This window comes from Arvicanthis niloticus, chromosome 14 (assembly GCF_011762505.2).
Source record: "Arvicanthis niloticus isolate mArvNil1 chromosome 14, mArvNil1.pat.X, whole genome shotgun sequence".
NCBI classification, from domain to species: Eukaryota; Metazoa; Chordata; class Mammalia; order Rodentia; family Muridae; genus Arvicanthis; species Arvicanthis niloticus.
In genome coordinates this window covers 61,269,255-61,285,353 of record NC_047671.1, presented here as the reverse complement: position 1 = coordinate 61,285,353, position 16,099 = coordinate 61,269,255, and the positions used below count along the sequence as shown (strand labels likewise).

Below are 16,099 nucleotides of genomic sequence, written 5' to 3'. Positions count from 1 at the left end.
TCTGCTCTGCAGCACCCCCCCCGCCCCCCCCGGGCCTGAGGGCTTCCTCGGCAGAACCCAGAGGGGGTACTCTTCTGCCAGAAGCTTTTGTCCAGTAAGTCATTCATTGCTTCCGAAGATGGAAAAATGGGCACTTTTGTGTGGTGTACTTCCACAAAGCAGGGTCAGCCTGCAAGTCCATTTCATTAGAACACACTGTAAATGGCCTTTGGAGTATAAGAGGATTGTATTGTTGGAAGAGCCCAGCGGTGAGAAATGCAGCATCTCGAGGTCAATAGTTATGGCCATGGGTCTCCCCGAGCCATGTGTCTGGACCAGAACCACGGCAGGAGGAGCCAGCTGCCCTGCCCGGACTCATAGCCCTCAGCTAGTCCCCCAAGGCCCCTGGGAACCCTTAGAGACCACATGTGGTCTGTCTGTTTAGAAACAGAATAATGCTTGCAGGGGAAATGAGGAACGAAATAGGATTTCAAAAGCCACAGGACCCGATGGGGCTACAGATGGTGGAGGGGCTGGGAGGAGGGAATGGGGCCTGGGTTTATGGTGGGGAACGTGGCCTCAGGGAGGGCCTGGGATCTGCATCACATGCATCGTGTCCAACCTCATTAGCTGGCCCAGCGGGACTCCAGTGCCAGGCTAGTGTGTCTGCCATGAAGAGAATGACGCTCTGAAGATGCTGGGATGGACTGGGGACAGCAAAAGGCAGCGAGAACACTGGCACCTGACTAGGATGGGTGGTGGAGAGGGCGCACCTAATGACCAATGAGAGAATGAGGGTGGGGTTCACACAGGTCATGATCCTCCCCTCCTTCCCTTACCTTCCAAAGTTCTACCAGAGATAGAAGTGATGGGACACAGAGATCAGAGAGAGAGGTGGGAGAGAGGGAGGAAGGGAAGGAGGGAGAGAAGAAGGGAAGGAGAGAGAGAGAGAGAGAGAGAGAGAGAGAGAGAGAGAGAGAGAGAGAGAGAGAGAGAGAGAGATTCAAGACCCAGGAGCAGATTGTACTGGGATGGTCAGCTTCAGGCACTTTTGCAAAGCTTGTTAGATATGTGGTGGGGGGGGGGGGTGAGATATAAAAGAAGTTTGTTCATTTTCTAGAAGCTTCCTTGTGGGTATGCCAATAGCAGCTTACAGAGTTACTTCTCTGTGCTCCTTTCCAGGCAGTGCTCAGAGCCCTTTCTCTCCTTAGTCTGTCTGCTTCAAGCCCTGTATCAGGGGTGGAGGGCGGGGTGGTCAGAAAGCTCCCTCCTCCTTCCTCTCTCACCTGACCCACCTCCATGAACCCATGAACCCATGGGGTGTCCCTCTAGGTCCCTTTAAGCTACTGTCTCAGCCCCCCTTCCGTGACGTGGGGAAAACGTAACCCGCCTAGTAAGGAGAGACTTGGCCTGGCTTTTTAATGTGGGCTTTACCTGTTCCATCCAAAGGCCGGGTGACTATTGCTTAATCTGGTCCTGTCTTTAAGTGACATGATTCTGCTATAGCTGTAGCCACTTTTTTGTGTCTATTTGCCTGTGAGCTTTCTCCAGAGCTAAGCATGGAGGAGCATAGGGAAGACTGTAACCTTACTTACACTCCTGCTGGAGGCCTTCCTATCAGAGGCCACACCCGCCAGCAGTAGACTCGGCCTGTAGAAACAGTGAACTGCTAAGAGACAGGCCTGTTAGCCAAAGGCTCTGACGGACCCTGCCATCATTTGGTTCTCATGTGAACCTCACACCAGAAAAGAGGAAAAGAGCTCTGATTCTGTTCCTGTCAGCCTGAGCCAAGCAATTCATCGATACCAGAGCTCTGTAGGCAAAAAGGCCACCCTTACATCCACAGTTCTACCCACACCTGTCCATGCCTATTCCCAGAGTCCCAGTGTGACCATGAGATGCTTCTAGAAGCACAAGAAGTGGAGTGGGAAACGGGTCCTTGAAGTGCCTGAGTGTGGTAGGAATAGGGGAGAAGCCCTCCTCCTGTTGAAGTCCTTTTACTGACATAGAAGGCAATGGGTGGAGACCCCAGGGCCACATGTACATCCCAGGTTCTAAGTCTTTAGAATGCTGAGTGGCCTGGGAGCAGAGCTGCTGTGTTGAGACAACAATGCAGCCTGGGTACCAGGGCTCATCACCACTTTCTGCTTTGGGGTACATCCTTTCCCGCCCCTCTTGGCTCCAACACACATTCTCCAAGGCTCCTCTCTTCCCTCCTCTTTCCTTCTCTCACATTTTTTTCTTTAAAAAATTTGTACTGTGAATATGTGTGTGTGTGTGTGTGTGTGTGTGTGTGTGTGGTGGTGGTGGTGGTGTGTGTGTGTGTGTGTGTGTGTCTGTGTGTCTGTGTGTCTGTGTGTGTGTGTGTGTATGCCCATGTATGTGTATATGGAGGCTGATACTGGATACCTTCCTCAAACACTCTCTGCCTTGTTTCAAGACATGGTTTCTTGCTGACCCTGGAGCTTACCAGTTGGCTAGACTGGCTGGCCAGGGAGCCCTGGGATCCTCTTATGTATGCGTACCTTGCCTTCATCATCCAGTGACAGGATCACAGACATACGCTCAGCTTTCTAGCTAGGTGCTGGTGGTTCAAACCCGGGTCCTCATCACCCAAGCATGTTACTCACTGAGCCACACTCTCTCCCCAACCCACCTCTTCTTACCTCTTCCTTCTTCCTGACTTCATTTCCCCTCCACCATCTCACCCCTCCCTTCCTTCCTTCCATACCTCTCTTCTTTATTCCTTTAATAATCTTCACCTTTTCCTCCTTCCTCTCCCTCCTTTCCCCCAGAAGAAATATTTAATGGATATTAAATTATTTTAAACCAACTTTCTTAAAAAAAAAAAAAAAACAGCTTGGCGATACTGCTGACTCAGGACCGTCTCCCTGTTTAATATTGAATATGCAATTAATAGATAGATGTTTAGGTTAGGCTCTTCTCTTCCCTCCCTTTCCACCGCAGTGAGAATAAAAGAGCTGATTAATCTGGCTTGGGGCAAGTGTCAGAGCAGGAGATATATGGGAGAAAGGCGATGAGGTTAGCAGCTTGGAGTTGGAGAGCAATCGCCTCCCAGGCAAGGCCTGGGTGAAGAGTATTGAAGCAGGCATTCCGCTAGGCTGAGGCTGAGGGGATGCCCCACACCCACTTTGGTTCTGGAGAACCTGCTGGGGCCAGGCCTGCCTGATCCTCTGAGATTCTCTAGGTGAGGTCTTGTTCCTGCCACCCTGGTTCATCCCCAGCTCTGGGGATCCCTTTCTTTCAAGTCCAGAAAAACCATTTCCTCATGTTGCCTCCTCCAACTTATCTGGCTGTCCCTCTCTGGGATAACTGGTGGCATTGGTTGTCCAAGCAGCATGCCTGCACTTGAGAGCCACCCTACATTTGGCTCCCTGAATATGGGACATAGAGGCATTTCATGCCCAGATGACTTGCACCGGTTCTCACTGGGTCTGCCTTCTAGAGACCATTTCTAGGAGAGACCCTGATCCCTGCTCTTAAGCCCCGAGTGAGGCTGAGCAAGGACATGAGCCTGTCTTCCTTGAGGAGGGAGTGAGAGTGGGGAAGAGGGAGCCTGTGGGCTTGCTCACTTAGGCCCCTGATGCCTGAGTGCACTATTTCTCAGTTATCAATTCTGGGATACTCAGTGAACACCGGGTAAGGTGTGCCCATGCCCTAAGACATGAGGTGCCTTGGGGAAGCACCAGGCATTTGTTTGAGCCCTGTGGATAGGACCTGAAGCTTAAGTCAAGAAGGGCCTGAGCCAGGTAAGGTGCTTGAAACAGAGGGCTCAAAGGCATGGTTTGGGAGGAGCCATAGATCCCTGGGACCAGTGCCACCTTTAGTCACACTAGAGTTCACTTCAGGACAACTCACCCTGAGTTGTAAGTATCTTTGTGTCTGACCAGGGACTGAGTTTGTTCTCGTTCCTGAGGAAGAAGCTGAGGGCATTCATTGCTCAGTGCTGAGGCCAGGCCAGGGCACAGTCAGTGCGAAGTTGGGGGGTGAAGGTAGCCTCCGTGAGAAGCAGAAACGACAGGACCTCCATTCCAAGGCTTTCAGACTGAAGCCTCACAGGGGCCCACAGCTTCCTTCTCTCCCTTGGGCTGAGGTGTCTCCTTTTCTCTCTTGGGTGGGGCAGTTTGCTGTGGACAGGCTGAGCCTAGGTGGCAGAAGCCTGAGAAGCTTTCTCTACCATTGCTTCTTTCTTTTCTGTTCACATTGTAGCATGCTTGAATCCTGTCTAGGGGGAACTAGAAATTGGGCTGCACCAGGGTGGGCACAGATCATGCTGGAGCTGAGGTGGGGAAGCAGTGTAGCTTCAAAGACACTGTATTTCCAGGAGAATTGTTGCCTGGTAACAGATGTCCCTGGCTGGCCACATGTTATGCCTTTCCAGGGCTGCTGATCTATCTATCTATCTATCTATCTATCTATCTATCTATCTATCATCTATCTATCTATATATGCATCCATTCACCCACCCATTTATCTATCTATCTATCTATCTATCTATCTATCTATCTATCTATCTATCTATCTATCTATGCATCCATTCACCCACCCATTTATCTATCTATCTATCTATCTATCTATCTATCTATCTATCTATCTATCTATCTATCTATCTATGCATCCATTCACCCACCCATCTATCTATCTATCTATCTATCTATCTATCTATCTATCTATCTATCTATCTATCTATTTATGCATCCATCCATCTATCCATCCATCCATATCTATCTATCTATCTATCTATCTATCTATCTATCTATCTCTTTCATGTTTGAGCATGAGTAAATGTGTGTACAGACATGTGTAAGTCTGAGGGTGCTCAGCTTTGTGCCAATCTCTGTGTTCTAGGGTGACCCTTTGTGGGTAAAGCCATGTCCTCTCTCTGTCCCATTCCAGACATCTGTTTGCATCCAGCTCTCCAGTCTTTATTTCCACACTTGCCTTGTGTGGCCCGCAGCCCCACCTCTCACGTGTTTTTCTTCATAGCCTTGATCCCTCTTAAACAAGCCTGAAGCCATTGCTTCTCTCCTAGCAGGGCAGGTCTACTATTCAAATCACATCACTGGGGTGTTTTCTTGACAGCACTCAGGCAGGCACACATTTTATCTAAGAGAGTGTAAAAGGATAACGCCTACATCGAACCTTACGTCTTAGACAGGCATTAAACCCTTCCCTCTGTCCAGCAGGCCCCTGTCTCCCAGCCACTCCATATTGTCTTTCCATATCAGTCGTTCAGAACAACAAAGGCCTATCTCTAGCTTTCAGTTCTCAGCGGGAGCTGCAAGAAGAGGAAGAGGTAGGGAGTCGCAGCAGTGGGATAAGGTGGGAAGGAAGGAGGGGGAAGGGAGGGGTCAGAGACAAGTGGGCCCTCACGTGAAGGGGGCTGGCGCAGGCAGCTACTACCTCCTCGGCTCTCGCTGTCCGCAGGCTTCACCTGGATTGGCCGGTTCATCTGCAACAGAGTAGAGGGAACAGCATTACAGGGAGCAGGGAGCAGGGAACCAAAGAGCTTAAATTCGCAAGTGCCACTCCCACATTGGGGACCCGCGCACCTAGAGACAAGCAGGGCATCCTCTGTAACTCCTATCCATTTTCCTCCACTATCTCAGTCTCCACAGCCCAGTATTTTGTATGCGGCGGGGGGTGGGGGTGGGGTGGGGTGGGGGGGGGGAGAAGGTGTGCCCTTCTGGGTTGGAGAAGCTATAGGGCTCCCCCCTCTTTGAATAGCTCTCAATAGCCTGATACCAAATATCAGAATCTAAATCTAAAGTCGATAGCAAGCATGCCTATTCCTTCTCTCTTCACCCAGAATGCCCTCCTGTACCCGAGGCACACCTGTAGGCCAGCTCTGGGGTCCCTCAGTACAATTGGCTCTGCCGAGCTGGTCCCTGCCCGATACTGACTTCAGGTCATCTCTAAGACTGGCCTGGGAGACAGAGATGGCGGAGGACTTGGTTCCCACTTCTATATCTAGAGCGGAGCTCTAGGCTGGAGTTCCCGAAGGGAGTCAGAGAGGTCCTGCAAAGGTGGAGTAAAGGCCACCAGTTTTCTTGTGTTTGTGGGAAGTAAGGTGTCAGGGCTCTGGAGCCCTGAAGTGCCTGCGCAAGCCTCTCCCTGGAACTGGTGTAATACTACATTTGACCGCTAGATGTCTCTGAACTCCAAGCATTGTGGCTCAAATCGCAGGTAGAACCCCAGCTCCGAGGTATGAGGGTGGTCTCTCCAGTCTTGGGTTCCCGCCGTATTTCAGACATGCAAAATTATAGAACCACACAATGCGATGTTCTTTATGTCTTCGCCACCCACGATTCAACTGTATGCCCCTCCCCGATCCCTTTTTGCAGTTGCATTTCTCTCACAAGACGCAAGGAGAACTGCAAAAGCACCCCCATTTTAAAGGCAGAGAAGCCGAGGCCAACAGACAGTCACGTGCTTTTCCAGGCCACCTTGTGGCAAAGTCTGCAAAGGCTGTTTCTGCATTTGCTTCCATTCGTACCTTGCTGCCAATTCCTCTCCCTTACAAGGCCTGAACCAGCAGTCACAAGCAGCCGCCTGCCTTCCGGTCTAGGATTTGAAGTGAGTTTTGGCTGCATTAAGACAACTGGGCATTGGGAGGGAGGACTTTGTGACTCAGCAAGGTGAAGCTGAGGCCAGGGGAAGGGCAGAGCCACACAAGGAAGGACAGAGGCAGCACGCAGGATTTAGAGTCAGGGCAGACAAGGAAGGAGAGGCAGGAGCGGAGGCCAGCAAGACTGGCCCCTGGAGACCAGGCTGCAGGCTGTACTGCTCTGGAAGGGGGTGAAAGAAAGGTGCGTTGTAGGAAAACTTCAGCCCCTCCAGCCACAGGACGGCTGTCATATTACAAACTGCCAGGGTGTGGAAGCATGACAGGGTGCTGCGGGAACCCCAACAAAGCCCGTCTTTTTGAAGGAACCAAAGTGTCTAGAAGACCAGCCAGGAATATCACTATGGGAGAGGGGCTCTGGGTGTGTGTTGGGGGGTGGGGGTGGGGGGCTCACTACTGGCTTTCTGCTTGGGGCTTAGCGGCTCACTAGGGATTGAACCTAAGGCTAAGTGTGTGGTAACTTGCTGAGTAGTACTCTAACACCCGGCTATAGCCCAGTTATCACTTTTGACTACCCACCAGGACATTCCCCCTCTGCCCTCTGAGGGAGTTGGGCTTAGGAACCCAATTATGCCATGGGTTTCTCTCACCCCCACCTCCCCAGCCTTTGTGCTCTTAAAGCAGACAGTTCTCTGCAGTCAGGAGGATCATCTGCATCTTGGTGGGAGAAACATGGTTAGGGCGCTACTGGGAGAGGCAGGACTGCCATGGACATAGTGACCAGCCTGCATGGAGTTTCTATTAGGGACCCCAGTTTCTAGGGGAGGAAGGGCCAGACAATACTCGGAGAAGACACGATTTCTAACTGTTGAGGACAGTTTGGGACAGGTTCTTCTGGGTACCACATTGCACGTAATCTTGGTGTAGTAGCTTCCTCCCCGGCCTCCCTCACACTCCCACCTCACATTTCCACGTCTGTCTCCTTCCTGATCATTTCTCAGGCCTGCAGTGTCCTACTCCAACATTCTGCCATTATTTGAGGCTGACAGGGTCCCTGGAGTGGACTAAGTCTTGCAGCCCTCACTCATATAGAGAAGCTGTAGCCCTCGGTGTGATTGTATTTGGAAAAACAGGGAGCATCAAGGAGGTAACGATGGTCTAAGTAATGATGGCAGGTCCCACATGGCTGCTGTCCGTAGGAGACAGAGAGGAGATACAGACATAGGCACACACGGAGACAAAGGCCATTGAGGACACAGCAAGGTGATCTTCAGGGAAGAAAGTCTTTGCTCAAAATCAAGCCTGTTCATACCCTGATCTAGAACTTCCAGCCTCAGGGGTAGTGAGGTAATTTATTTAGGTAATTTCAACCACACAAGGATCTTATACTCAGCAGACCCAGAAGATGAACATTCCTAGCCCATGAAGACTGAGCAAGAGAAGGATCTTACAAGGAACCCACCCTTTTCCACAGAAGAGGCACCCTTGAGGGCGGAATCCAATTGCAAGAGGCTGGGGCCTTAGGTTACTCAGGACTCCATAGCTGCTATATGGATTATCTTGCTAGATTATGATAATGTCTTAGTGTTAGCCTCAAGTACTGGGCAGGATGGCCAGATAACATACAAGCGCAGACTTTCTTATTTTCAGCAGAAGTCAAATGTCAGCCTAGGGTGTGGAGGTTTCCTAGCTACAGCAGGCTCTGCTCGGGAGGCTGGGTCTGGAAAGAAGAGTATTCTCCTCTGTTTCCCACACTCCATAGGTCCAGCATTGCCAAGCCCTGATTCTGCCTTAAGGAAGGGAGTGTGAGCAGAGCAAGCTGGCCTGGCAGAAGATACCAAGTCAGGCCACAGAGATGGGGAGAGATGACAGGGTTAAGAGTGGCAGAGGGAAAGAAGCCAGAGGACAGCCAAAAGAGAGGGAGGGGGAGGAGAGGAGAGGAAGGAGAGAAGGTCTGTGGAAGAATGATGAATGAAAAGAAGGGACAAAAGTCACCTGGCACCTCCCTGTAGCAAACATTATTTCTCCAGCCCAAGCCAGGTTCTCAGGACACCTTTGGTCCCTACCTTTCTCCTGTCTCACTGCCATCCACCCACATGTCCCAATAGTGTGGCATACCCCGAGAAAGCTACATTTCCTAAGAATGTTCTTCATTCTGGATCCTTCCACCAGGCTGGAAATGGGTGTCAGTCCAGCTAGGGGTGGCCATCCCTGGATCAGGAACAGCTTCCTAAAGACTGGAGGCTCCTGTGCCAGACCTCTGGGAAGACTGCTTGGAATCTGGGGTCTCTTTCCAGGTAGAGCTCCCTCAGAAGGAGCAAGCTAATTTTGCTAGGGCGTGGTTATTTGCCGAGCTTTGCATAGATGGCTAAGACCAGAAGGGAGTGGTCCCTTTCCTGTCCCCTGCCACACTCAGGTCCAACCTTGTCAATTCCTGGTTCTTTCGGGAAAGAGATATATATAGACTGAGCTGGTCTCACAGAACAGGATTTAGGACCAGCTTTGCTCCTTACAGCAGCAGAGGGTGGGCAGACAAATGGCTCCTTCCCAGTCCCTTCCCTCTGGCTCTGTCTCCCTGCCCCCTGCCCCTCCCTCTGCCACTCTTTGCATCAACACATAGCCATGCATTAAACAAGACATTCCATTAATTTCTTCATCATCATAACGTACGCTGGGACATACCCTTTAAATATTCATTCAGCTATGAAAACTGGGCATTAAAATTTTAATAATGTCAAGCTCATTTGAACCAGGCTCCTTGGGGACGATTACGATACAATTAGAATAAATATGATGATTGAGCTGGTCCGAAGGCTTCACCTGTCCAGCATGGCTGTCTGTATAGGTAGAGAAACCTGTGGCTGATGGGCAGACAGACTGACAGACAGGCCAGGCTCTTTCCTGACTCCCCCTCCCCCTCCTACACCCTCGTGGCCTTCTCTCTGCTTCCTGCCTCCGTGTCTGCTCCTCACAAGTCTCTGCTGCCTGACCCCTGAGAGCCAGGGTACAGGGCACCATCCATGAGAAAGATGGCTCTGATCAACAGCCTCATTCCTGTTCCTCCTGGCACCAGCTGGGGTGCTCTTTGGATCCATGCGAGAGCATGGTTTTATTTGTGCCAACTTACTGTCCCCAACCTTTAAAGGGAGGGGTTCATGAGACAGGAATGAACACCATCTCTAGAGCAAGGCCAGCCTGGATATCCAGGGGTCTCCCAAACGATCATCTGTGCTCTGTCACCAGAAAGAGAAACTTCCCCTTTCTGCTGCAATGTCCTCCCTGAATGCTGGTATGGAGATTTGGAGTGAGATGGAGCCTTCCTGTATTTCTCATTGCCTTACAGCTATTGAAACCCAATTCTGGAGGTGACCCGGGACTGTCCTCTTGTGTCATTATCTAGCTTCTATTTCCTGATGTCAGGGAAATTATTTCTCATTAGGTCATGGGCCCTTTTAGGAGCCGGGACCTCCAGACCCAACCTCTTGACTGAGCATCCCTGTATCACACATGTACACGTGCGTGTGCACAGGTGTGATTAGCAGCATGCCATACAACTGCTGCCTTTAAAGAATTCACTGTGTTCTGGGGGATCATGAAATAAGAAAGCAGAGAACACAGGAAACTAGGACTCATTATAGGGCAGGCAAGATCAGGCTTTCATGCTTCCCGTGTCTGTGGGCAGAAATAGCCCTGTGGTGTTGGGCTTATAGGAGAAGTGTAGTTGGTCTGGTTTCAGAGGGCTAGCCTTCTGTGTTCCCCTCTCCCACCGGAAATCCTTGAGCCCCAGGTACTTCCTGGGTTGCAGGTGAGGAGCGTCAGGGACAAATGATCTTAAGGTGGGGTAAGCTGTCTCTGGGATGTGTTCAGTGTAAGTAGGCACACACGGCTGGGATATGACCAGCCCTGTCATAGCCCAGCCACCCTGGACTGCTGTAAGATGAGTGGGCTCTATTCTGATCTCTATAATTTGCCCACCGGTGACCGGCACAGATGAGAACCATGATGTAGATCCATTTATTTATTTATTTATTTATTTATTTATTTATTTATTTATTTATTATTTAAAATGATGTAGATCCTTTATGGTGGGAGAACGGAACTCTCCCATAAATTCTCAGGGAACAAAAGTTTATGGCGAGCCATGCTGCCTGCCCTGAACTTTACCATCACACAGATACTGAAGTGAATACATGAATGGTAAAGGCATTTGTTGAAAACTGCCAAGAGGTCATGATCTCATCTCCTGCTGGGTTAGATTTCCAGGCTGCACATCACAGGTTCAGGCAGAGTTAAAGGCAATGCTGAGCCCTTTTGGGGGGCTTCCACTGCTCCAGTGAGGAAGGCTCTCAGGGGAAAGACTGGAGTGTGTGCATCATTTGTGGTTTGTTATAAATATATTACTGATTTAATTGCCTTCTTAATAAATTGCCAGTGGTTCACTCCAAAGAGAGGGGCTGGAGGTTCAAGGAAATGTGATTTTTACCAGTGCTGAGGCCCGACTATGGACGACCCCAGTGGCATCCACAGTATCCCACTATGGCTTGTCCAGGGCAGCTGACGCCCTGTCAGGGTACTGATGTCCGAGGCTACCTAGGGTAGAGCTGATGTTGATATTTTTCTCTGCTTGATGGATTCCTATGCCTCCCGTGGTCTCAAGGCTTCACCCTTTGGTCCTACAATATGTACGAGATGTCCTTTGAAGTTCTTCATGCTTTTTTTTTCATTGTTTTATGGCATTGATGGAATGTTCTGGTCTCAGGTTTGTTTAATGTCTATCTCTACTCTGTAAGGGAAGGCCCACAGCCGTTTTGTTTCTGATGCACATCCAGGCCCCAGTCATGGCGGCAGGAACAGTGAATATTTGAGACATACTGAGGACATGGTGGTATCTCAGTCATTAAAGTGCTTGTGGTGCAAGCATAAGGGGCCGAGAAGGATCCCCAGAGACCATGTAACAAAGCTGGACACGGCAGCATGCGCTTTTGATCAATCTCAGTGCTGGGGAAGTAGAGCCAGGCAGATTCCTGGAGCTCCCCGGCCAGCCAACCTAGCTTAATTGGTGAGTTCCAGGCCAGTGATAGGACCTGTCTCAGAAGCCAAAGCTGCTTTCGCTTCAGCTTCATATACACTAAAACTGGAAAAGGGCAGAGAATATTACCATAGCCCCTGAAAAGGTCCACACAGGGATCTCCGAAACAGTCTGCATTGTTGAAAGTACAGGGAGGGGGCAGGCCTGTTGAGAAGAACGGTTTCAATGGCAGGGGGAAGGGAAGATAGAGGGGTTAGGGTGGAGAGATGAATAAAATCCCTCATATAAATATTTTAATTTGTCAAATCAAACTAAAGGAGACAGTGTCTTGTGGAATGAAGCCTGAAGTTGAACACACACACACACACACACACACACACACACTCACACACACACACCTTAACATACTCATCTTATGGATGACCAAGGCATCTCTCAAGTGGGATTATCAGCCTAGTTCCTGGGCTTGGCAGAAGTGCCCAGAGGCTGCAAGTGGGTCACCCGCCCTTCAGACTTGTTTCCAGACCAAAGAGAAAGGCCCTGTTAATCCTCTGCCCTCCAGCTGAGCAGCCCTGTTGTACCTTTGGATTAGGAAGGGTTTACTGAAGCAGTGATGTCCTTTAGAGAGACAGCCAGCAGTACGACCAGACAGAAGAACAGGGTTATTGTTAAAATATGCAAATCTAGAGCCCATTGAAATGCAAGCCCTCCAAACAAGATGGTTTAAAAATAAATCTTACTTCTGTCCTCACACCCTGATCGGAAGAGGCCATCCGAGGCTTGTTCAGTCAAGATACCATCAGCCCTCAGGATCTTTGCCCCCTTTTACTACTCTCTTTATTTGACCAGCCAGCTAAGGCCCCTGGTATATGTCTTGGGCAAAGTGCTTGAGATAGCCTCCAGGTCACTCCCAGAGATGCTGTGCTATGTGCAAGCCCCTCTTTCATCCCTCACCTCCTCTTACTTTATTACAAAGTAAATCCTAAGGCTTTGCCTTCACTTCTTGCAAGCCTTCCATGATTGACTCCACTTGATTACACCTGGGATTACATTATGTGTGGTGTGTGCGCATGTGCGTGTAGGTGTGCGTGGTGTGGAGTAGCCGGAGATCAATATGGGATGTCTTCTTCCATTGCTCTCTGCCTTATCTCAAGAAATCTTGAGACAAGTTTCTCACGGAGCCTGGAATTCAGTGATTAAGCTAGACAGGTTGACCAGTAAGCCCCAGGAATCCTCTTGCCCTTGCCTTCCCAGTGCCGGGATTGCAAGTGCACTTCCATGAGCCTGGCGCTTTAAGTGAGTTTTGGTTTTCAATCTCAGGTCTGCAGGCTTGTACAGCAAACACTGTTGCACGGAGCATCACTGATTTGGGATGCTTTGCTCTGCACTGTCAACAGTGTTGGGTGTCAAGAAACAAAACAGAGCTTCTGGGGGTGGGGGTGGGGGATGGCTGGATCTTATCCTCAGAATAAACCTGTTGGTTGTGAGAAAAGACCTGAAAGTCGGGCATGTGGTGGGAGCTGGGCACCTAGGCAGGACAAGTGTGAACTGTGGCAAGTAAGTCTCTCCAATGCGCCAGAACTTTCTGTGACCACATAGTGGACATAATATCCTTTTTTCTTTCCTGAAATGAACACTTTCAGGGTGGGTGGGATTGGAGTTGGAGGGCACCTGGGAGAATTTACAGGAGTCACAAAGTGAAGGGGGGAAAGCTCATGAACTATAAGAGGCAGTAGAGTCACTGAGGCTGGGGGATTGGCAGGATGTACCTGCTAAGACTGTCAGGGGCTGGGTACTGCTATGGGTTGGGTGGTGGCTGCTTGTTTGAGACAAGACAAAATCCCACCAGGACATATTCTAGCAAGTGCATGGAGTGGAATGAGCTCAGAAAGGCCTGCACGATGCCAGACAGATGCCTAGAGTAGGACGGGCCACTGTTGTCTGGTATCCAGCCCCATCTAATTCTGTGGGAAGGTAGGAGTCCAGAGCTGATTCCGGGGAAAGTGCTAAACAAATGGATTAATTATCCCGTGGCACAGCTGTACTTTTGGTTCCCAAGTGATCCCTCACCCCAGGCCAAATCTGGCAAAGGGAATAAGATTGCGTGTGGAATGCAGAGCTTTTAGTCCAAGCAGCCCTCTTTGCAGCCTACACATCCTCTTTGGTCCAGCCCTACAAGCAGGCTGCCCGGCAGTTGCTATGCAACAGGCTTCCTTGCTCTACAGTGTCCAGCCAGCAGCAGCAGGCTGCACTGGGAGGCAATTCTGTTGGTAGGCGGCTTATGCTACCCACACTCCTTCCGTCTGCTCACCTTCCCCCTCCCCCTCTTCCTCCTCCTCTTCTTCCTCTTTCTCCTCTTCTTCCTCCTCCTCTTCCTCCTCCTTCTCCTCCTCTTCCTCTTCCTCTGGGCCTTTTCCTCCACTTTGCCTTGAATTTATGTATAAAATACACTTCCTTTTCACCTAAAGGGCTAGTAGGAGGGTTTCTCCCCTTGCTCCTGGGCTCTGGACTGGTCAGAGGTTCTGTGACAGGCCCAGCCCAAGGCCACTGCTGCTTCCAGTACAGAGAAGACCTCTCAGTGAGGTCTTGATCTCCATTGTCCCCTGAACCTCCATGATCCAGTAAGGAGAGGAAGGGTCTTTGTGATTTACACTTCTCTGAGCTAGGACAGGTGAAGTAGAAGGTTGCCAAGATGCAGCCTATGGATCTCTGACCCTAAGAAAGCTGGGCTTTAGTGACCACGTGTCCCTCTTTAGACTCTGAGTCTCCCAGTGCCTAGGATTCCTTGTCTGTCTTCCTCTTACTGTTCCCACCCATCCATCAGGGCTGTGCTGGCAGAGGTGGGAGGATCCTCACAGTCTCAGTTAAGCGCCGCTGCCGTGGAAACCAAACTAATTAGCTGCTCAGCCAGGCTGGGTCACTAACCCTCTTTAGGGTGGGGGTGCATGATGGTTGAAAAACAGTGGATGGATAATTCTGGATGAAAGCAGCTCTGATTTAGCTGCCAGGCCCAGATTTCCATCCTAGCTTTGCAGTAATCTTGCTCACGGAGACCGCAATTACTAAAGGCGTACCCTCCTAGGATGCAGGGGGGTGGGGCTTAATGAAACTCTCAGCACAGTGTCCTATAGCCATCCTCTCCCTCCTGCACTCCTATGGCTCTCCCTGCTTCTATGGGGGAAAGCCAGAGACTATAGTGGGAGGGCCATGTGTGACCTAGAAGCAAGGTGCCAGAGACATGTGGTACTTATTATCCGTCCCATCCGGAGAGCCTACCTTTTGCTCTTGTCCCAGCTTTGTCCTCTCTACTTGGTCTATCAGCATGTTTGTCTACTTTTTCAATGAACTATCAACTTGATTCATTAATTCACTCACTCATTCATTCATCCACCCAATGTTAGTTGAGTGCCTCTGTGGGCAGGGTCTGTTCTGTGACTCCGCCCCCTTCTACACCACTGTTCACTGCCCAGTCTTTAGAAAAAAAAAAAAAAGTTTGCTAAAAGCCCACTCTGCTACATTCTTGGGCCCCACTGTACCTTGGGCTTATTGATGTGGTTGACCAGCGAGCTTCAGGGGTTAACCTGCCTCCTCCTCCTGAATGCTGAGATTACAAGCCCATGCCATTATAAGCTGGCTTTTTTAGTAAGTGCTGGGAACTGAACTCAGGTCCTTAGGCTTGTGTGGCAAACACTTTATTGACTAAGCCATCCCCTCAGTTTACTGTGTGTCTACTTTTATACCTTATTGTTTTTGTTACTATGGCTCTACAATAAACCTTGAGATCAACATTTATGGTTGTTGTGGGTTTAGAGTCTGAATATGTACCTTAGGCTGGCCTTGAACTCACTATGTAGACTAGGCTACCCTCAAAATCATGGCATTCCTCCTGCTTCAGAATCCCAGAGAGCTTGAATTAAAGGTGTGAACTTACATGCCTGAGCTCTCTCTCTCTCTCTCTCTCTCTCTCTCTCTCTCTCTCTCTCTTTCTCTTTCTTTAAATTTCTCAAGGTAGAAGTCTTTTACCTCCTTAGTTAGATCTATTCTTGATGGTTTTTTTTTTTTCTGAAGAAATTATGACTTGGACTTTACACTTCTACCCATAGTAGAACCCAGTTCTGATGGTCAGATGGTCCCACATAGGCAGGGACCAACCGCCAGCTTTTTAAAGTCCTCTCTGGCTGACTGGTGGGTGGGTAGATGCTTGGCGAGGGGAGATCTCCGTTGAGTATGAATGTATGACAGTCTCAGGGCCGTGTGGGCTAACTTTGGTGTTCAGGAAGGCCAAGTCTTTACTTCCAGTGTGGATCTATCTCATGTCCCTTCACCTGCTGCAGCTGATCCTGCCCCCCAAGGCAGTGCACCGTGGCCGAGCAGTTCTTCACAGCTAAGGTCTTAATGTCTTCTTGTAAACACATCCATGAGTCTTTTCATCCAAGTGTCAGGCCTAGAACACCTGTCCCACCTTCACAGGGGCTCTCTGCAGTTCAGCTGACACATCCTAGTCC

At 49.9% G+C, this 16,099-nt stretch overlaps 1 protein-coding gene across 29 annotated transcripts in view; it reads right to left on the bottom strand.

Annotated features, from left to right (window-relative positions):
• Positions 1-16,099, bottom strand: part of Celf4 (CUGBP Elav-like family member 4) — a 277,788-nt gene that overhangs the window by 54,006 nt on the left and 207,683 nt on the right. For 16 of the 29 annotated variants that reach the window (XR_004608244.2, XM_034518340.2, XM_034518346.2 and 13 more), the window contains exon 3: positions 5,374-5,452. Coding sequence is in view for 27 of the 29 variants with exons in the window: in XM_034518340.2 (XP_034374231.1) it covers positions 5,374-5,452 (79 nt within the window). In the remaining 2 variants the exon portion in view is untranslated. The remainder of the gene's footprint in view (positions 1-5,373; positions 5,453-16,099) is intronic. The other 13 variants (XR_004608245.2, XM_034518347.2, XM_034518344.2 and 10 more) reach the window with 1 other exon arrangement.